The following is a 22267-nucleotide window of genomic DNA, read 5'->3' on the forward strand; positions in this document are numbered from 1 at the left end:
CTTGGAATTTGCGCGCTCTTTGGTGTATGTACAGAATACATTCCCTTCCCGGGCCAGTGGTCTGTACCGAGTGTCTGCTCAGCCCTGCCAAGTTTCCCAAATCCATACGTAACGTTCTGCTGTTTTTTTTTTTTTTTTAATTCTGAGGTTTGTTTAACCTTTTTTTCGGGGCTTCTCGCCCTCCAGAAGTGCATTTTTGCTCTGTTTTTCACTGTGATCCACACTAGAAAGCGAAGCTTTACAAAAGTTTATAAGTATGAGCTGAATATAGTTCCACCTGGCTCCTTTTATGGCACAGCATTGAAAGCGTCAGTTTGTTTTAATTTATTTTATGTGTGCGTGCCAATTGTATGTGTCGTCGGGTGTTTGTCACACACCGCTGTGGGGAGGAGGTAGCTTAAAAGCAAACTGGGATGGTGGGGGGGGGGGGGTGGGGTGGAAACACAATAACAGGTGCTTCAAACTGCATAGGAGCAGGGAGGCTGAACAAACATTGGGCGGTGATTAAGGGTGCAGGGAAATGCATGTGTGAAAGGAATATGGAAAAACTTTGATTTAATGAAAAACAAATGCAACAACTCCCTCAAGAGCCCCCCTCGCCCAATCAAAGAAGCAATTAAGACAGACTCAGTCAAGCGTGAACCTCAAGCTGAGCCATTCTGAGGGGAGACAATGCGATTCGTCATTAGGAGTGCAGCACTGTAAATGTGAGTGGGCGTGGCCTGAATTTATGTCACCTCCGTCGTGAAAATACCAGTGTGCAGTAATCTCACTCTTTACAGTATAGGTCCAAGGTGTGATGCTTGTCACGAGTGAGACCTGGAGCGTGAGTCTTGAGTGAGTTACCACTGGTGACGTTGAGCAGTGGCTGAGAACATCACAAGACCTGACAAGTGGGAGGGCGTTAGGATCAACTTCCCATGAGTGCTGTAGGCTTATTTACCACTATTTCACTTTTAAATGGAGGGCGATTAAATACAATTAGTGTATATTTAGATGCAAACAGGAGCCGACTTTTAAGTGAAAACGAGGGGCAATTTGGGGCTAATGAGTAGGTTCACTGCAGTCATTCTATTTACCTGTTACTATAGCATTGTTTGGTATCCGTTATTAATATTTTCTTTACAATTCTAGATAGACAGTTTTAGCCTTGGGGACACTTATGTAAAATGCACTTAGAAGTTTAAGGGAAAGAAAATTCAGGATGATGTGCTGCATGGCTAAATACTTATAAGGTCCCAAAGGCGAAACCTATTGGCTATGCCAATGCTTGTTTAGTTTCCCTTCACTCTATTAACCTGGATGCCTCAAAGTTGTGTCCTTACAGTAGTTCATACTTTCAGGTCTGCCCATGCCCATTTGCTTGTGCTTATCCGTAACAGATGTGAGGACCACACTAGGACCAAGCTCTCTGACAAGCAATGACACAAAGTATGGACTGAACTACATCAAAGTGCATTCATTATTCAAAAGCAGAGAAGCTCTCTACAAGGTGTCATTAGGCTGGTATCGATAATCCTACAACACTACACAAGTTTTACTCCAAAGTTATTCCAAGTGCAAGAGGGGGTTGGATGCAGTAGGAAAGCATGACAGATCACTTTTCCCTAGATCCAAGTCATGGATGAACTAAGGAAAATTCAAGTTCTGGGTGACCCAATTCTACTAACAATAGATACAGTCCCTTCTGTGGGGTCAGGGATCAGACATTGTAATTTCAAACCAGGGCTGACTCGATTATACTATGAAACTATCTTGGGGCAGCCATACCAGCTGTGGCCTATCCCACCCCCTGCACCCGATAACACAATGGTTGGCATGTTTGAGGGGATTTATGGCTATAGAGAACTAGCTACACATCTGACCGGCAGAAAAGTCAGTTTTGATGTGGCCTTGTGCCCATTAATTGCATATTTGTTAGTGGGTGTAGTGCAGTCACCCCCCGACATTACAGAACCTGAACTTGTTATCTATATAACCGTGGGTACCTTGTAACCTTAAGTCGATCTGATGGCCTATCTGACTTATGTATCAAAGGCACAAATACCTAGTCTAGAAGAAACACACAACTCCTCTGTGGGAATGACCTCAAACTGAAGAGAAGCTCTACCATGAGATAGAAGTGAACATTGCCAGTGTGAAGTTGGGTAAGGGTGAGGGGTGGTTAATTTTAAATGTTTAAATTAACTGTTGCCTCTATAATCTATGACCAGTACACAAACGGTGCAGCAACAGAATATATGAATAGTGTAAGGACTACTAAACCTACTAAACACCCTTACGCTATGCATTTGATTCAACACTGCAATCTAAGCCACCCTGATGCACTAACTTTGCCTCCTAATCTTGGTTTAGGTTTCTTTAAAAAAATAAAAAATGCCTATGGTTAAAAAGAAACACTCTTTTCAGCACTGATACTATTGCCATTATCCTGCCTCTTATACCAGGTTCGAAAATATCCCTAAAGGTTACAGGCAAAAACTTGCCTGTATAGTTTGCCGCAACATAGTCATCTATAGCTCTGACAATGTAATCACTATTGGCCACATCTTGTAATATATACTTCCCTAGTCTCCAGACTCTGTCCCTCATTTGAGTTGCTAACCCCGTTATTGTGACCATATTGGGGTGTAATTGGACCCCGAAATTATGCCTTTTCCTGATGCAGTCATATGGCCCATCTCGGTAACTAATAGGAAGCCTGCTTGGACACATTGTCTTCTGGTTGCACACCCCACTTTAAATCTCCATTACGAACCTGTATGAATTTGTGGCTTTATTGGGTTTTTTTTTTAATTCACTGTTCAATCTAATTTTTAAGGGTTTGGTATCATTATGGACTTTCGAAACTCACAACTTGTTGGTTTTGTGGGCAGAGTACTGCTCTGTGGCCATTTCTTGGAGGCCTTTCCTATCTATAGCTGCCATTTTCCCGCTAGGTTAACGGTCCAGCAGTTCATGAGATGGGGGACAGAAGGGGGTGACGGGGGGATATGAGCGGGCCCGTTGTGCGCACGTGTTTACTAACTTTGTTATAGTTGCACGCCACACTTTAAATCTCCTTTGCGAACCTGTATGAATTTGTTTTTTTATTGGGATTGTATTCTTGAGTTTTGAATTCACACCCTGTGGGTTTTGTACGAACACGACAAGATGATAGACTGGGTGTGGAAACTTTCAACTACTCACAGATCTGGCTCGAAGCATTGTAGTTTTGCTCACTATGCCACCCCAGTTTAGACCCAGCCATATGCAAATCAGTCTTGACCCTGCTCCTCATGGGAACAGTCCAGCCCCAACTGCCAGTCCAGGTCCTCCCTGGACCTGAAACAAGCATCCTGGGAAAGATTTCGGGGTATCACCCCCTATCAGCTAGGCTAGCTAAATCCCCCTGTGAGTGCATGGGAAGGCTGTCCCTTCATTACACAGAAGTGTGCAGTTAGGGGGGGGGACAGAGGTGATCATGTGGCTAGTGCTGTATTCCATTTCAACAAAATAAATCACAGGGGAACCTGTAGACCAAGTTGAGACTGGGATAATCTATAATATCTGCAACAGTGTCTCAAGAGGTATTAGTACAAAAGCATTTCACAATTATTAAGAACATAAAAGGCAGTACCAAATATATTACTGAGTTTATCTCAAAGCACAAAGTAATGAAAATCAGCATAACTTTACTCAAAAATAGATGTAGTGAATATAATTAAGTGAACACTTTTTGCTTGTGAACCAGTGCCCATGAATAGTGCATTTGAAAAACATTAACAAAAAGTCTCATTAGACGCAGCCTAAATCATGCCTGGTATTGTAAGAGGGAGGTTCTACTTGAACAGCATTCACGTGCTATTAACACCCGGATACCTTTTGTCTATACATGTATCCCTCTAGCAATCCGGTGAGCAGAAGAATTTGGATAAACTTTAAGTAATTACTCAATTTTTGGAGTTTTTCCCTTGTTCTCCTATAAGAGAGTCAGCAATCTTGGTGACCATTTTGGTGTATGCTGTAACTTGGACCCAAAGATTAAATTCTATCAGTGAATCATCACATCATGGGGGTTACCACCAGTTGTTAAAAATTTTAAATGTCAGAACTGCACAGTTTGCCTCCGGATCATGAACAAATAAGACTCCAGGATGGGTGCACAAGTGTATCAACTGAAACAGTTCAGCAATTGTACCAGCAACGGCATATAGGCCATATTCTGTCCATGGGACAGGAGAAACATTTTAAACGTGCCTCCACCGACTGAAGAGCTTTATTGTTGATCCCCTGAAGAGGGGGTAATCCGTCCCGAAATGCATCGGTTTACATTTGTTCATAAACAAGCTCTTTGACTTTTGAAATTTGTATTTACCATTCAGTATGGATATGAATGAAAAACTACCTTTAACAATTTAATTTGAAATTCTATGAATAAAGAATGGAGTTCGAAAACGTGATTCTCCAATTAGGATTAAGATTTATGAATTTCACAAACAATCCTACTGGTTAGGATTCCAAACAGTGCAAAGAGGGGACGAACCCCAGCGGGGAATGCTTTTGAATTATTGATTACGACACTCTAGGATCCGAGAGTGAAACCCTACTGCACGCTACCAGCGGAGTACATAATTTGATGAATATTGAGAAACATGGAAGGCGTGATACTCTGGATATTATACTGTTCTTCAATGCCATGGATTACCATACAGCAAAAATGGAAATCCAAATAGAGATACTGCACACCGTAGCCACCCATGTAGCTGGGATCGATGGCAAGATCTCAGACTTAAACAATCTCATCAGAATGGCCCAAAATGACTTTAGAGAGCTAATCCCAAGGTGTACATGCTCTCCAATATTGGAAAAATTGAGCATGTTACTAGCTACACTAGCTAGCTCGTTCAATGAACTAAAGGCCTTTCTGGGGCCCCAACTGAGAATGGGACCAACCAGCCACCAGATGAGACAGTGGAAAAAGGGGGCAACCAAGTGCCGACACAACCTGAAACAACAATGACTAGCCAATTCATACTTACTTTTACTCCAGCAGCTAAACCTTTCCCCTACTCCCTGCGGCTTCTAGACCTCACCCAAGAGTCCATAGCTACAGAACCAGGTGTAGCCGCAAAACGAGAAACAAAAAGGGAGACACACCAAATAGCGACTTCAGTAGCAGGACAGACCCAAGTCATCTTGGCCCCAATAGCCCACCTCAAAACACATCACCAGTAAGTCCAACCGAAGCAGTTGAAGGCGTAAGACCCAAAAAAAAGCAGACAAAAACTGAACTTTTTCCATCCAGATGATTGAGCCTTTCATCATGTTTGTCTACTTTATCTTTAAGGCGATACAATCTTTAGTCACTGATGAAGTCTGTATAAAGTTAATGATCAGACACTGATAAACCAAGAAACCCAGATCTATGCAAGCATAAAAATTAGTATACAAAGCATGAGGGCACCCCCAAAAATGTAATTAAATCTGAGAATTGTGGAGAAATGTACATGTGGACATTATACCATGCGGGGAGGAATAGAGATGCAGGGAGTTGCTATTATAAGCGTGCCTAATGGTAGGATTGTTATAGGAGCCTGGATTATTGCCTTTGATATATAAATGAGGCGGGGGAGGGCCTCTGTGCAAGTCTCCTTGTCCCGCGAGGTATGGCAATGGTAGAAAATATTGTGAATTTTGTAGTGCCTGTATGGTGTCCAAGGTGTATTTGTTGCTATACGCCCATTGACTTATAAAATCAAATAAAATGCAGCAGAATGAAAAAAAGGAACCAGTGGCTCATTTAAGAAGTACGCATGTTGTAGAAGTCAAAAGGTAGCTTTGTGTCTCTTGTAATGTATCCTTACAACTGCATCTCAATCTTATCTTCACTTAGCATTCCATAATGAAGTCACCTCAATTGTCGCCCCATGCTTATTCGCCACCATAGACATTATCAATACTCAGATTTTATATATTCTGTAGTGGTTAACGATGTGGAAATTATGCTTGAATACAAAAGTGCATTTAAAATGGGATAGTCAGCATGTTACTAATACTGTGAAGCGTGCAATTTTGCCACACAGAAAACATCAATACATCAAGATGATAGAATATAATTAGTCTGGTTTTGAAGGTGAAGTGTGTGCAATATATGTTGCTCTTGTCCCACAATGCTCAGCTTGTTTTACAAAACTCTTGTAGCATCCAATATCAACCAACATTTCCAGAGCTTTGGGGAGTGGTTTTCTGGGACTTCTCTCTGCAATCTGCCACAAAAGAATGTTGGTTTAATACAATTCACAGAGGTGTTAAAAAAATTCAATGCTTCTTTTTCCATCAAAACAATGAGTGTATTAGTGGAGACCAGAGTACACATTGTGTGCTTTGTTATGTAGGATACAACTGAATCAGTTACACAGCAATCCTCAATATCTTGATACCCATTTGTACCTAAAGAAGATTATCCAATATAAGTGGTTGTCTATCAATATTTGGAAACAAAATACACTGCTTCACTTAGTTAAAAGAAAGTGAAATAAAGTTTGAAAACATCAAACAAATAAAAACAATGTTTAAACTAACTCTCAGTGCACATATAAGTAATAGAACCTAATAGTGGAACCTTCTAGCTGCCAGCACCTAACCCAATATGACTCCAGTAGTATTGTCCCTATTTATACTTGTAGGGGTCTGTGTGCACACTGAATAGCACCCACTGTTACAGTGCTTGTTCCAACAGGAACCTAACAATTTCAAACATAAGCACAGGTGCACCACACCACATCATTTAATCAAAAAGAATAAATATAAAGTTCTTTTCAAGAGCAAACAATTCTGTGTTTTTTTTCTTTTTATTCCAATTTCATTTTGTATAGATAAAGGAACTTTCAGTGCACACTTAAATATACAAGACATGACAGACACTGGCCGTTCATGGCAGAAATGCAATTGCTGCTTTTCTTTAAAAGAATTGCTTACTTTGATTTCCACATTTCTTGACTTCAGGTTGAATCGGACTTGAAGCTGCAAGTGTTCTACAATTGGGGAAAATATTTTCATCCAGTTCTCTTTTAAAGGGGTGTACCTGTGTGCGGGCACTGGGACTTTCCTCATTTCATCTTTGTCACCCTAGAACAAAAGAAGATTTACTTATTTTTCAAGTCTCAGTCAATTTATCCAAGGTAAAGGAACACATTTCTCACAGGATTAAATACTCCTATAAATGTAATAACATGTTTAAAAAAACACAATTTTCATTTCTTTAACATACAGACAGTATACTCAAAGGATTTATATTTGAAAAGTATTACTGTACTGAAATTACTGAAAACTGGTAACTGTCTATTCCCTTTGGTAACTAGTAATCATAAGAGATAAATGTTATCAAATACATAATGCACAAAAGAGTCTAATTTACTTACAATACATGAGATTAAGCAATTCCTGTATACAAACCTGTCTCACAAAAAACAGATATTTGCGGCTGCATGTTTATTTTTGCACTACTTTGGTAAATTACATTAAATCTTTCTGCACGTTTCTACTGTGCCTTAAAAAACTGACTTCGAATATCTTTTTGCAATAATTATCTAGCAGCTTTTTTGAAGTGTTTAATTTTGCACAGGAGATTATATTTTTATTATTCATTTTTGCAAAAATGCTCTCCTTCGTAAAAAAGAGTTACACCCCAATGATTGAAATAGTTTGTGGGAAAGGTGATGGTGACACGATGCAATACAAGGTATAATTTACCCTCTGCCATACATCATAAGGATAGTGAAAGTCACCTCAGCGTACCATAACTTGTAATGGACAGGCCTGGACGTAATTCGCTGAGTTTTGCTACGCAGAACTCAGCGAAGTGACAAAAAAACTCCACGAAGTTCTGCAAATGGCAGAGTGCAGTACGAACTGCTGTTAACGCTGGTTTTTCTGCCGCTAGGGTAAAAATTCTATCCGAGCTGCAGCTCGCGAACTTAAGCAGGGAAAAAACTCAGCTGCACTGTTAGACCTGGCACCTTGGCGTGAGTCTCCCTTCCTCTTTTTGTCGCTGTGCCTCATGTGTTTTTATGGTGTTGGCCGCTCAGCGCGCTGTGCCACTGCCAACCAGTGTCGCGGTGCGAGTGCTCCCTATGTAAATTGTATATGTTGGTTGGATTCCATGATTGGATTGTTTGATTTACTGTCAGACCCCAGTAAAGTGCGCCAGGAGCGCAAGGGCATGTAAATGCAAACACCGATGGTGGGCTTGCAGCACGGGTTGTGCCCCCCACAGAAGCGGCCGGTAAAATATGTCTAAGGTCTGCCATCGCAGAACCTGCGTGCAGTCTGGTACTGACATGCTGACTGGCAAGTGCCCACACTTGCCGGTCCCTAAAACCTTCCCTTAGCTGCATGTTAGTCACCCCTCTGGTAGGCCCACGGGCAGGGTGCGTTGTGAGCGTAAGGTAGGACAAGCCTAGATGCGTGGCATGTCCTAGTAGTGAATTACCGCCATCTTGTTGTTCACTACTGCAAGGCTACCCTGTTCTCATAGGCCAGTATGGGCGGCCTGGATTGTTACACCCTATGATCCTAACCGACCCAGGGAACATGGTAGAAGATCGAGTTTAGTATGCCTGAACTCGGAATAATAAGGTACATCTTTTCGTAAGGTTTATTTTAATATTCCGCGTTTACAAATGCCGCTTTTAGAAGGCTGGCCTTTGCTTGCCTAAACCTTTCAGCCCGCCTCTGCGTGATGTGTATCTGGTGTCTGGCTGGTGTGAGTGACAGGGCTGGGGGAACCCAGATGGGCAGGGCTAGGTAGCCTGGTGGTGAATAGGACGATCGACAGGTAGATGGGTGGGAGGAGTGCTCCTAGGCTCTGAATAGGACAGTGCTCTGCCACCTCAATGCCGGCTCCGCCCCCTGTGGAGCGTCTGAGGACTCTGCCCTGCACTCTGAAAGAAGAAGCCTGCATCGCGTAAACCAAGTGCTCAGAAACCGGACTGGACTAGGCAAGGGCCCCCTGGCCTGGGAGAACAAAAGATTTGCTGTATAAATGTAGGAGCCATGCTCCTAAGAAACTAGATCCGCTTTTGACCAAGAAGAATCTCTGCCTGAGGAGGAGGCACCGGGAAAGCTGTAGGAGGAAGACTGTCCCTATCCTGGGGGATTGGCTTGCAGTGGTGACCTTGCTGCCAAAGGGGAGAAGAGAAACTGTTGCTGAAGACTTTGCTTTATTTTTACTTTCAAGACTTGTGCTTTTCCAAAACGATCTCCGAGGGCTTGGAACTGAGCTTGCCCCCTGAACTGAGCCCCAGGACCATTGGGCTCTACCTGATCTTCACTCGCCTGCCGCTGGACTGTGGTGTCCTTTCCCTCGCCGGAGCTGTGACCCTCGTGCCCCAGTCCCTCCCTGAGCCGTGACCAGGACTGCTTAGCCGCCCCCGCCTTGGGAAGAGCCTCGCTTGATCGGAGCCGCTCCCCCTACGCTGTGCTGGGCTGCCCCTGTCACCTCGCTCGCCGGAGGCTCGCTGCGCACCTTCACCCTCCCGCCGGAATCGGCGTTGTGAGCATCTCCAAGCCTCGGACGGCCCGGACGCAACCTGCGTGCCCGGCTGCCCCGCTTTGTTCACCCGCCACCTGCAACACCCCGCTCTTGCTGTGAGCCTGAAGATCAGATCCCCCTCGTGAAGTGTGGGAGCCTCGGACGCCGCCTCGCCCTTCTGTCGAAGAGCCGCTGAAATCCCGCACCCGCCTTTGCGTCAAGAAACAAGGTACTGTACTTGCAAACTCGACCGCGAGCTCGCATCGGATCCAGGGTCCGCAACGTTCTGATTTCCCTGTCATCTGCCGTGTGCTTCCCGGACGCCGCCTCAGCACGAAGTGCGCTGAGGCCCACAGTTACCTTGTGCCCGCCTAAAGAACTTTCAGTAACAAAGAAACTTTACCGTATTTCCAAGAGTTGTGGCCCCATCAGTTCAACGTTACTGGGCCTTGTATTTGAATCTGCTGAATCTACATAAAAGCTTATTTTTATATACTTCCTGATTGGTGTCCGTTTGTGGTGCATGCAGGGGGTTTACTGTATGTGTAATTGCATTTGCTTAACCGTGTACGCCTGAGACTTAGCCTAGACTGCTCGCGCCACACACCTAGAGGGTGAGCAGGGGTTATTCTGGGGAGTCATCCTTCGCCCTGACAAGAAGTAAGGGGTCCCTGCTTGTTGTGGGTTCACACCTGCGTCAACCAGAGCCCCCTCATTTCTAACATGCACTATGCAGTGATCTGTACTATGTGAGCTCCGCAGAGTGCAGAAAACACCGCGAACAAAGCGGAGTTCACCGCCCAGGGCTAGATAATGGAACTCTGCCATGTTGCTTTATATGGTCATGGAGCTCCTCTGTGACTTGCAATATCCTTAGAAAGTACGGCAGGGGCTACTTAATCCCATAAATATATTTCAAAATAAGAATTAATATTGTTTTACAACAGCCAACAAGAATGCATTCCTTGAGTTACTAAAAGCACACTTAAGATACATGTAGATAGTAGTTTTCATTTGGTAAGCTATGTTACTACATCACAGCAATGGAAAACCTACATTGTTTTCCCACTGCTGATAGGTCATAAGGGAAACGGAACAGCAGCGGACTTCTACTTCTCAAATGCTCTCACAGACAGCTTGACCTTTGCTCTTGTTGTCCGTTTAATCAAAACCTCTAGGTGAAAAGCATCCCCATTATTAATAGTAACCCATCTACAATTCTACAAGTTTTCCAACAAGGGGTTTCACCTCCTATCACAGATTTGAGGGTGAAGCTCAAGTTTCCTTTGCAATAACTACAAATCAAGGATAACAGAAAAAAAGATCATGAAACATATCACCCCAAATTGGAATGGATACCTGTATGAAAGAAAGCATGCCCATATCGAAATTCACAACATTAACACAGGTCCACCCCTAGTCAGACTCCCTATTCCTCTCAACAAGCACATTGTGATTAAGATAAAAAATTCCTCCAATTTATGCGATATGCCACAATACCCTTCTACCTAACTCTGGATTAAAAATATTAACAGCTTCACATTTTTCCCCATGGCGTTTGTTTTCGTGTTCCTGTACTTCTGTGGTTTGAAAAGAAATGCTGATTTCAAATACGGGGGACAAAGGGGGCTATTTCCGCTCGCAGGGGAATGCTGCTTTACCATTGGCTCTGCAAGCAGCACGTCAAGGTGCCTCGAGTGCAGTCTTTGTGTAGGTGGGAAAGCACATCTGTTTTTCCTATACCTATGCTCAATTAGCAGTCTGCCTGACAAAGGAGCCAGAAAACAGGCACAAAGGTACTTTTCCCGGTCAGTAGAAGGACTGTCCTCCCCACTCCTCCACCTCTCCGTAGCAAACTGCTTAGGCAAGAAGGTGTGAACACCTGGTATGTTTGTACCCCTCTTTCTTGGGCCTTGATTCGTCTGTGGTTGCTAGAGACCTATTGCACACTTTCAGTGGGCTTAGAGCCTGTCCACTGCTTACCATTTGTTTGCTTTGTAAATAATTTGCTTGTTGGCCTTTTATTTACCTGTTTGGCCGTCTCTTCTTATGTTTGTCCCTCCCTTCGAGTATAGCCTCTAAACAATCCTTTTGATTGGCTAACTTATATCCTTTCACTGCTCACACAAAGGGAACTACTTTTTGATTAAATCACACCAGGTGAGTGCATGTATTTTCAGGTCTCTTCTTTATATGCTTCTCCCCAGCACACTGTGTTGCTCACTATCCTGTGCTTCTCCCCACTCCCATGTGAATCTTCCTTCATGGCTTTCTCTCCTACTCTATATCCCTCATGTGCTTCTCCACCTGCCCTGCGTGTTGCTCTTCCTCATTGTTGCTTTTGTCCTCTTCCCAGCTTTTTTGTTTTATTCCTTCTGACTCCCCCACCTGCTCCTCAATTGCCTCCCCCTTCCCACAGTTTTCGTTTAAATATTTTATTTTTGGGGGAGAAGGTCAGGCAGCAAATTTCTGCCGCCCTTGCCTTCAATTAAGTGTTTTTGCACTACTTGAATATTTTTTTTTCTCTGATAGTTAAATAAAAAAAACAAAAAAAAACCAGAGCCAACATAATTTTGAAGGCATGGTGAAATTTGTGCATGCATTCGCCATCACACATGCACACGCCTATGTAACGCCGTGCATCATCACGCCTCTTATTTATTATATATTTTTTTTGTCTTTGGTCATGCTGTAACAGCATCCATTTGCGATGATTTACAGCTTTGCCATAAGACATTGACAAAGGTCATAGTTCCTAAAGTTGATAAAAACGCAAGCTTTGGTTCATAGACCGCCCGATAAGCACCCACTACTAAATCCTTTTACAGGACAAATGCTTTGAGAATGCCCTCAGTTAAAAATCAACTTCACTTTTATGAATAAAGATGTATGCTTATTTTTCTTTTATTGGTGGTTGAGTTTTTCATCTCACCTGAGGTGGGTCTTATCCACTCTTTTTGTAGATTTGAAAAAAGCGTTGGATTTGGTTTAGTGGGAACACCCATTTGCAGTCCATGTATGGTTCTTGGCTCAAATGTTGAACCTTGTATCAGTTGCACACAAGCCCAGTAGCCAGAGTATGGAACAACTGTGTACTATCTGACCTCTTGCGAATAGAGGGGGAAACCAGACAGGGTTGTTCCCTCTTACTGTTGATGTTTACCTTAGCCTTTGAGTCTTTGGTCAGGCCCCTAAGAGCAGACCAGGGAGTATAGGTATTCCATTAGAGGATCATTGGAGTTGGGGTGGGGCACAAAGGGGCAATGAATACCAGTTCTTCCTTAATAAAGAGGACCTGAAAATGTATCTGGGTGAGCCCCAAACTTCCGGCCCACCGATGCTTAAAGTCCTCTATTGTTTCAGAAGAGTCTCTGACCTCTAAAATAACCGGTCAAGTACTAGGCAGGTATGCCCGCTTTCTCCGCTGATATGCTCTCTTATTCTGGAGCCTCTTGCGGCCTGGGTGCGAAGGGACGTGATGGTGCGAGGGCTGCGGTGAGCGGAAGAAGTGGAAGACCGCATATCCTTATACGCAGATGATATACGGTTATATCTAGCATCCCCGCACAAATCGATCATAGCGGTATTGGACATATTCACAAGTTTCTGTAAATATTCAGGATATGCTTAACTGGCACAAATCCACATTATACATGTTGAAAGGCCCAGCCCCCGACTTCTGTCAAACTGCAAAATAGCAGTGGCGACGGAGGGGTTTCGCTATCTGGAAATCTTTGTTACACCAGACCCAAACTGTTTTTATAGTTCCAACCTGGCTCCCCCTCTGGCTAGACTGCGAGCCGACGTGAAGCACTGGAGGTCGCTGCCTTTAACACTGTTGGGGAGGGCTGCGCACTTCAAGATGCTGGCCCTTCCTCGTTTCCTTTATATACTACATAACTGCCCGCATAGAGTCCCGGATTCGTAATTTAGAGCAGTTGAAGGTGAGATTTGTACGCTGCTGTGGGATGGAAAGTCCTCCAGGATTGCACTGAAAAAACTGACGAAAGGTTGGTACGATGGAGGCATTGCACTCCCTGACCTACAGCGGTACTACTGGGCTGCGCAACTGGTAGCTGTCAACCACTGGATGTACCACCCCCCTGATGACCCAGCGTACGTGCTTGACCGATTTCAAACAGACCGGTCCGGATATCTGGGGGCTCTGTACACTGCCAATAGGAAAGGGAGGGGGGAGGTTCTTCGGTCCTACTCAACATACACTAGAGTTCTGGCACCTAGTCAATTCCCAGCTGGGGTGGGCTGGAGTCCTCTCGCGGGCCACAACGTTGTGGTTCTCCCAGAGGCTCGGCATGCTGTGCTATCAGCCCGGGTTCGACAAATGGGACCTTATTGGGATTTCGGCAGTGAAAGACCTGGTACAGAAGGGGGAGCACTACTTACTTTTGAGGACCTCCGGAGGCGCTACCATATGGCGCAAGGAGTAGTATATAGATATTTGCAGATAAGACATGCGCTGACGGCGGCATTCCAGTCTTTCAAAGATATACCAGAAACGGCGCCACTAGAGGACCGTCTATTAGATGGACCTCTTACTTCAAAGGCAATATCCCCAACTTACAAAACGTTAAGCAATAACTTACCAGACACATTTCCAAAGCTTAGAGAGCGGTGGCAGGACGACTTAGGCCCTATAGATGATGAAGACTGGCAAACGGCTCTCATGTCCTCTCGAGAAGCGGCCATCACACAAAGAGTCAGGCTGATTCAGCTTCGCATATTGCACCGATCATACATCACAGGGAAAGGTCTGTCGAGAATAGAAGCTAGACCGGACGACTTATGTATGAAGGGGTGCGGACAACAGGCCACATTTTATCATACGTAGTGGAGTTGCCCAGAGATACGTGCACTTTGGGAAGGGGCCTCAGAGCATATGCAAACCTCCCTGGGGAAAGACATAGTACTGACACCACAACTGGGACTTTTGAATATATAGGAGGCAACTGACCTCACGGAAACTGAACAGCACTTCACAACACTGGGATATACGTTGGTGAAGCGAGAACTGGCCAGAGGCAACGGGGGGGGGGGGGAGTAAACCCACCACGCGTCACCTTGTGGGCTAACGAAATGGATAGATGCATGCTAGCAGAGACCGCAGTTTTTAAGGCTCGGGATGCCCCAAGAAGTGGGATAAAAAGTGGTCGCATTGGAATGTATATCGAGGGAATCCCTGTGTATCACCTACTGTCGAAATGGAGATGAATAAGCAAGTAGGATGTGAGGGGGGGGGGGGTATAATATACATTGAGAACTAATGGCTGTTCCTCACTATGTTGAACATCTTCGATATGTCGTCCAATCATGTATGTATGGCTGTAATTGAAACCAATAAACAAATTATTAAAATATATATCTATCTCCGGTCAAAAGTGATCACGGATCCGCTCTGTACACAGAGAATTGGTGTCAAGAAAGGGTTGTGGATCTAGAGTGTTTTTGGTCTCTAGGAGTTTACATATACTTATCTACATCCTATTGTTGGTAACAACTTCCCACCACTACTTAAGACCCTACAGCTAGCTCTCAATCATTAGACACCTCTCCCACTACCTATAGTGGGATAAGTAGCCATTGCCAAGATGGCGGCCCTGTACAAATTATGGTACACACTACAGAATTTGCATTTCTTTAGTCCGCCATCTTTCATTAAAAAAGTAAAATCTTTTCTATGAAATTTCTTATGAGAAAATAAGACACCAAGGACTTCCCAGGCAAAGTACTACAAAAATTAATTTGATGGAGGAGTGGGCATCATGGACATCAAGTCCTATAATGGTCCCTCCCATCTAACAGTTATTAATGATTGGTGATATGACCCCCAAGACATTTCTGCCTATGCCACTTAACAGTGGGTGACTGTCATCCCTGCATTATCTGTACGGGGGCCATACCGCAATGACTAAGTCCCACAGCGGTCACATTTGTCATCACTATCTGCTAAGAGCCCCTCAGCATAATTGAAAGGCAGAACTAGCAGGCAGAGATACCACCTCTATGGGTTGGGACACAGCTGCGAGAGATCTTCATTCTTGGGGGCTTTGGTGGGTGGGATAGCAATCACATATGGAACTTACAGGCATAATGTCACCGTGAGACTTGCAATCGTTCAGATAACTCCAGAATGAAAATCACCTTCACATATCTCAATTATTTTGTTACTTTCTGCTCAGGCATGCAAGTAGCCCCATCACAAAGACTTGAATGACAAAGCAGACTTCAACTGGCTAGAAGTCAAACTACTGATGAGCCCACTCAAAGACAAGACATTTCTCAAGTGAATCAAACTCTACTTATTAACCTCATTGACACAGTTGACTAAGTGTGGGAGGCATGGGGGGGGGGTGATGTAGGTCAAATATCTGAAGAAGACTGGTGGCAAGGCCTTATGTTGAGGCACCTATCTCTTCTCGCTACTGCCTCATTCAATTTAAATACTTAAACATAACCTATTACTCTTGAGACAGATTACAGTGAATGTGCCACGCTTTAGTAATTACAGCAAGCGTAGAGTTCTTGATGGGCCTCTTCTGTCTACAACTCTGCAGACAAAGGCTCAGCTCATAATGAAAGTGAAAAGGTGGGTTAGTGAGTAAGTGAAGGGATGGGTGGATGGCTGGATTGATTAGCGAATTGGGGAATGGATGAATGAAAGGGTGAATGGATAAGTGAGTGGAAGGATGGATGGGAGAAAAGGTAAATAGATTGATTTATGGATGGAAGGGTAGATGGATGGGTAAAATGGTGGATGGATGAGTGAAAGGATGGATGATAGGTGAGTGAATGGAGGAGTGAAATGATGGGTGGATTGAGGTATTGATAAGTGAAAGGGTGAATGGATCGACGGATGAGTGAAATGGTGGATGTAAGGATGGATGAGAGTGAAAGAGAGGGTGGATGGACAACAGTATGGATAGATGAGTGAAGGAGTGAAAGGGTGGATGGATGAGAGAAAGGATGGATAAGTGGATGGATGAGTGATAGGGTCAATGGATGGATTCATGAGTCGATGGGTGAGTGTAAGGATGGATGGCTAAGTGAAAGGGGGATGGAGAGAGAAAGGGAGGATGGATGACTGAAAGGGTGAATGGGTGGAAGGATGAGTGGCTGGGTGGATGGATAAGTGAAAGGATGGCTGTATGGGTGAAAGGGTAAATGGCTGGATGGATGAGTTAATGGATGGATGAGTGTACATATGGATAGAGTGAAAGGGTGGATGGAGGGATGGATGAGTGAAATGATGGATGAAAAGATACATGATGGATAGGTTTGCAAATGGTTGAATATGTTCGGATATGGATGGGCACACGGATGGAAGGACAGAATGAATGGTGAAAGACTGAATGATGGATAAAAGAATGATTACACCTTGTGGCCCCCATTATCTTAAGTAGTACTTCCTATATATTGACTTTCACATGTATGAGTCATTGCCTGTGTATCATATGTGTGTGATGTAACGCACTCCAACACCCTGTCCTACATACTTGAGATGAGTAGCACTATAAAAGAAATTAAATACACATGAGAGAGGGTCTATGTGAAGATGAGCTGCACCATTGGAGGGTGGTAGCAAGGCTGGACTGGCCGGACCGTGCATTTCCCTGGGAGGCTGGAAAGGGGGCTGTTTTGTTACTAGGGTTGGCACTGCAAAGTTCCCTGCATATCCAGCAGTTTTCAGGCAAAAATAAAAGCGGTCTCACTTATATTCAGGTGTGGTTCACCAGTGTCTGGTGAATAATGTATCTGCTGGAGCAAGATAGGAGTTCTGAATCATCTAAGATAACACAGAGGGTTAATATGCCTGCTGCAAAGAATGTGTACCATGCATATCAAAGAACAGTATTTTATGTGCAGATCTCAGTGGGTTACTACTTTTGTCACTGAGATTCTTTTGTTACTGTGCAATTCATAAGTTACATACGTAATCTAGCACAGTGAGCTATAAACTGCCTGTTGGACCTAAAGTCCTAGGGTAGCTTGGCTCAGGTGAAAAGGCCTCGTTCCGGAGTAACATGTCGTGCTTGCATCACACTCACCTCAGCACTCCAGCGTATCACCACTAAAAACAACACTACACCAAGGTATTATAAAAGTTAGAAAAGCTTTATCTTTCCTTTTATCAGGTTTCTCTTTTCTTTCAAATGAAACCAATCAGTTTTTATCTACACCACATTAGGGTCAAAACATTTCGTTGTGGTTAAATTGGCAGTACTTAAGTACCTTAGCCCTGATGTGAAATCAAGCGCGCCACCTGGTGGTCAAACACAGCACAGCAAATTCAATAACGCTTTAAATAGAGTCATTAAACATAGCGCTGCACATAGCAATTTTATTGCTCCTTAAATAGAGTCATTAACATAGCGCTGCACATAGCAATTTCATAGTGCCTTAAATAGAGTCATTTACGTAGCACTACACATAGTAATTTCATAGTGCCTTAAATACAGTCATTAACATAGCACTGCACTTGGTAATTTCATAGCGCCTTAAATAGAGTCATTAACATAGCACTGCACTTGGCAATTTCATAGCGCCTTAAATAGAGTCATTAACATAGCACTGCACTTGGCAATTTCATAGCGCCTTAAATAGAGTCATTAACATAGCACTGCACTTGGTAATTTCATAGCGCCTTAAAAGTGGCCCTTCCGCTTAGCGGTGTACTCAGTACCTCATTAGTGCTATCCCTGGCAAGTACCCAAGGCCTTAACCGGACTCTCCGTCCGAGGCGAGGTCCTCTGGCCCCAACTTCCTTGTCCTGGAGCCCTACAGAGGCAGGAGATGCTGGTGAGGTGGGTCCCAGGTCAGGGGGAAATGTTGTGGCTCACTGGGCCTCCCCAGGGGAGGGCGAATTCTGGGCCTCTCTACGGCCTCCCGCCCGCCTCCCCCAGGGGTTACCTTTCTCCTCAGCCTTCTCTCGGCCCCTGTGCTGGTTTTCACCCCTCACAGACCTCCTCTCAGTCAGCGCTCCACTCGGCACGGTCCGGCGAGGTGGTGGGGGCTCCGCAGGACTCCAGACGGCTTCGGAGTTTCCCCTCAGACTTCCAGGGCCCGCGCCCGCAGCCGCCGATGCAGCGCGACCTGCGGGGCGCGGCCCAGTCAGCAAATCACCCGGCGGCGGGGGCGTCTCGCAGTCCGTCCCAGTCACGTGATGGGGGGAATCCGCTTCACGGCCTTGCGCGGCCCTCACAGGATGGCTCCAGGCCTGGTGAGGCCTCCGCAGGGTTCCAGTGGGCTTTCCTGCCTTCCGACTGCAGCGATGGGGCCCTGGGCTTCTCCACGGGCCCCGATGACTATGGGGCGATCTTTCCGGCCCTGGGCCGCAGCGGTGAGCTACTCTCTGGGACAGCCCCGACGGGGTTGGCACAAATTAAGGGGTGGCCGGCAGTTCGGGGGTGGCGAAGTGTTCGGCGCCTAGCGCCCCCTGTCTCCTCACAGCGACGCCCAGGCTCAGGACAGGTTGGTTGGAATGCGCCAGGCCACACGCCAGTGGCGGAACAAGATAGGGGGGACCCAGGCACAGTCAGGAAAATGGTGGATAAGGTCAGAAATGGTCACTCTCTTCCCCAGTTCTCTTCAGGGGTCCTGACTAGGCGGGGAGCACAAAAAGTTGACGTGATCCCAGGGTCAGAGGCTGAAGGCAGGGCTAGGTCACGAGGTAGGGGGTGGTGTCAACCAAGGGGGGAGAAAAAGCAGGCCCTAAGAACAGTCAGTTCCCCCCCTCTGGCACTCCTACCTCCCCACTCAGGTGCCTTACTCCTGACTACCTCAGTTCACTCCCCAAAATGGCCGTCGCACCTCACCTCTATATATAGCCTGGGCCCTGACTGGCTAGAGTGGCCCAGAAGGTTCTGGAACTCCTCATGCCAGCCTATGGCCCAGGATCTAAGGTGACAGTTTAGGCCACCATTTTGTGGAGGAGCTCTCTCCCTCCCTCCCTCCATTTTAGGGAAGCATCTTGCGCCACACCATCAATTTGTGATGATGGGGCACCCAGAGCCTCCAAGTCAACACCAAAAAAAACTAGTGGACAGAAAAATTAGAGGGTAAAGGAAGAAAAAATGAGGAGGGGACAGCCAAAGGGCTGGCAGGTCTAACACTGCCATCAAAGAGCTGCATGGTACAGGTTACAGAGATATGTTTTCTTCCCAGTCTTTCATTGTCCTGATGTTGCAAAAAAAAAAAAGTTTGTTAGGTTAGGAATACATTAACCCTAACCACTGTGTTATGTTCTGAATCCTGAGTTTGTGCTTCTTCAGACCAAGCACTCTTAAAAAATGCCTACCAGTATAGGTGACATGTGCATCCTACACCTTGTAGTGCCCTTTGCCTTATGTAAAATGTTCTATACATGTATGATTCGTTGTCTTGTTACGTGTGTGATTAAAGTACTCGGACATCTTATACCAGTACAAGAAGGGGCATAAAATAAATGAAATACATGTGAGAGAGGGGGCATGGAGAGATAAGAGGCACTGTTGGTGATAGTGAGGGAATCATTGAAGAGCCTCATCAAAGATTGTTGTATCCTCATGCACAGTAAAGTCATTATTTACTATGCTTTAGAAGCTAATATAATTGATATACAATGACAAATGTGTAGTAGAATGCACATTGTTTTCCCAGATTTCTTGGGGGTGCGAAAACAAAGCCTGTAAAGTTCTCAGTTTGTTTGTAACACACAACTTTTAAATATCTGTAAATAAACTGTGCAAATGTTTTAAACCATATCAGAAGTTAGGACACCACAAATTGACCACTTGTTTGTAATTGACAACTGTGCTGGAAACAGAGTTTTTTTTAATAGGATTAAAACATTCAAGACACTTTACTTGGTGATGTTCAAATCATAAATATTTGCTGAAACCACATTTCCACACATTAGTATTGTGCGCTATATAGTTTTAAAAATAAAACTGCATGTTGGCATTTTGCTTCCATTTCAATAGAAAATGTTCTGTATGTAAAAGACAGTGCCTCCTGCCCTACAAAATGTTCTGTATGTAAAAGACAGTGCCTCCTTCTGCCCTACAATAATACCTCATTAATGTATACAGTTTCTGGTCTGTACACTTATGTGCATCAGTGAGAATCTGCAGTTTAAAGCTCACAGAAATGAAACAGCCCAAGCAGTATACTATTTCCAATATAAAGGTAAAATAAGGAGGGCTGATAGATGGCTATACACTAGCCTGGTCATTATAAGGTAATGTCAGCTCCTATCTAACCACGCTGACCCACAATAATACCATAACACTCAGCAGTGTGCAGCCAATTATAGCTCATGCAGTCTGGTTATTGACCATTTTTCTGGGGACTTACTCACCAAAGAAAACCGCTACTGGCGCTCGCAGCCTCCCTGTATCCCAGGAGGGACTGACCGCCTGAGTTCCGCGTCAACAGCTTGCAGCACCCGCTTCGCGGGTGCCGCTGCGCGGCGCTCAGGTGTGGGGTCGAGGCAGCAGTTGTAAACTTAGCATCCAGCACCCGGGAGGAAGAAACCATCGTGCAAGGCAATTGAGGGCGACTGAAGCAGGGACCACAGAGACCAGGAGCCCCTGCGCCGCACAGGTGTGTACGGGCGCACCCCCAGCAAGCCACGCCCCCGGCCGTCCAAGCGCTGCAGAAAAGCGAACCCTCCCAGAGCACAGTGGGACTTACTCACCAAAGAAAACCGCTACTGGCGCTCGCAGCCTCCCTGTATCCCAGGAGGGACTGACCGCCTGAGTTCCGCGTCAACAGCTTTCAGCACCCGCTTCGCGGGTGCCGCTGCGCGGCGCTCAGGTGTGGGGTCGAGGCAGCAGTTGTAAACTTAGCATCCAGCACCCGGGAGGAAGAAACCATCGTGCAAGGCAATTGAGGGCGACTGAAGCAGGGACCACAGAGACCAGGAGCCCCTGCGCCGCACAGGTGTGTACGGCCGCACCCCCAGCAAGCCACGCCCCCGGCCGTCCAAGCGCTGCAGAAAAGCGAACCCTCCCAGAGCACAGTGGGACTTACTCACCAAAGAAAACCGCTACTGGCGCTCGCAGCCTCCCTGTATCCCAGGAGGGACTGACCGCCTGAGTTCCGCGTCAACAGCTTGCAGCACCCGCTTCGCGGGTGCCGCTGCGCGGCGCTCAGGTGTGGGGTCGAGGCAGCAGTTGTAAACTTAGCATCCAGCACCCGGGAGGAAGAAACCATCGTGCAAGGCAATTGAGGGCGACTGAAGCAGGGACCACAGAGACCAGGAGCCCCTGCGCCGCACAGGTGTGTACGGCCGCACCCCCAGCAAGCCACGCCCCCGGCCGCAACACCCCCTACAAACAAAGCGCGGTAACGCTTAGCGGGACGCGAGCGGGACGCCGAGCGAAGCCCGGGCAAAGGGCGGGCCCTCTGTGGCCCTCAGGGGCCAGAAGAGGCCGGGCTGGGCCAGCCCCCTAAAATTGCCCCCCATTTAAAAACACACTGTCAAAAGTTCCTCGACAGCCAGTCGGATCACTGGCCATTTCCTTGACACAACTTATCTGCCCGTGACCATCCAATATAGCACTCCCCGTAATGAGGAAACCCACCAAGAAAACAAGGATGCCTACCCTAAGATCGAGCTCAAAAACTAAATCGGTTCATTCATCTCCACTACCGACTTTTACTGCTATTGACAAGATGCTCAAACGGACTATAGGGGCGGTTTCCGATGCCATAGCCAACACCGAGAGAAGAATGTCCTTACCCCCGGTAACTATC

General features: G+C 45.6%; 1 protein-coding gene across 1 annotated transcript in view; it reads right to left on the bottom strand.

Moving 5' to 3' along the window:
* PNO1 (partner of NOB1 homolog) overlaps positions 1 to 22267 on the bottom strand; it is a 99853-nt gene that overhangs the window by 71403 nt on the left and 6183 nt on the right. The window contains exon 2 of the mRNA XM_085612506.1: positions 6961 to 7110. Within this exon, the coding sequence (XP_085468632.1) occupies positions 6961 to 7110 (150 nt within the window). The remainder of the gene's footprint in view (positions 1 to 6960; positions 7111 to 22267) is intronic.

Source organism: Triturus cristatus, chromosome 6, assembly GCF_964204655.1.
Source record: "Triturus cristatus chromosome 6, aTriCri1.1, whole genome shotgun sequence".
Taxonomy (NCBI): Eukaryota; Metazoa; Chordata; class Amphibia; order Caudata; family Salamandridae; genus Triturus; species Triturus cristatus.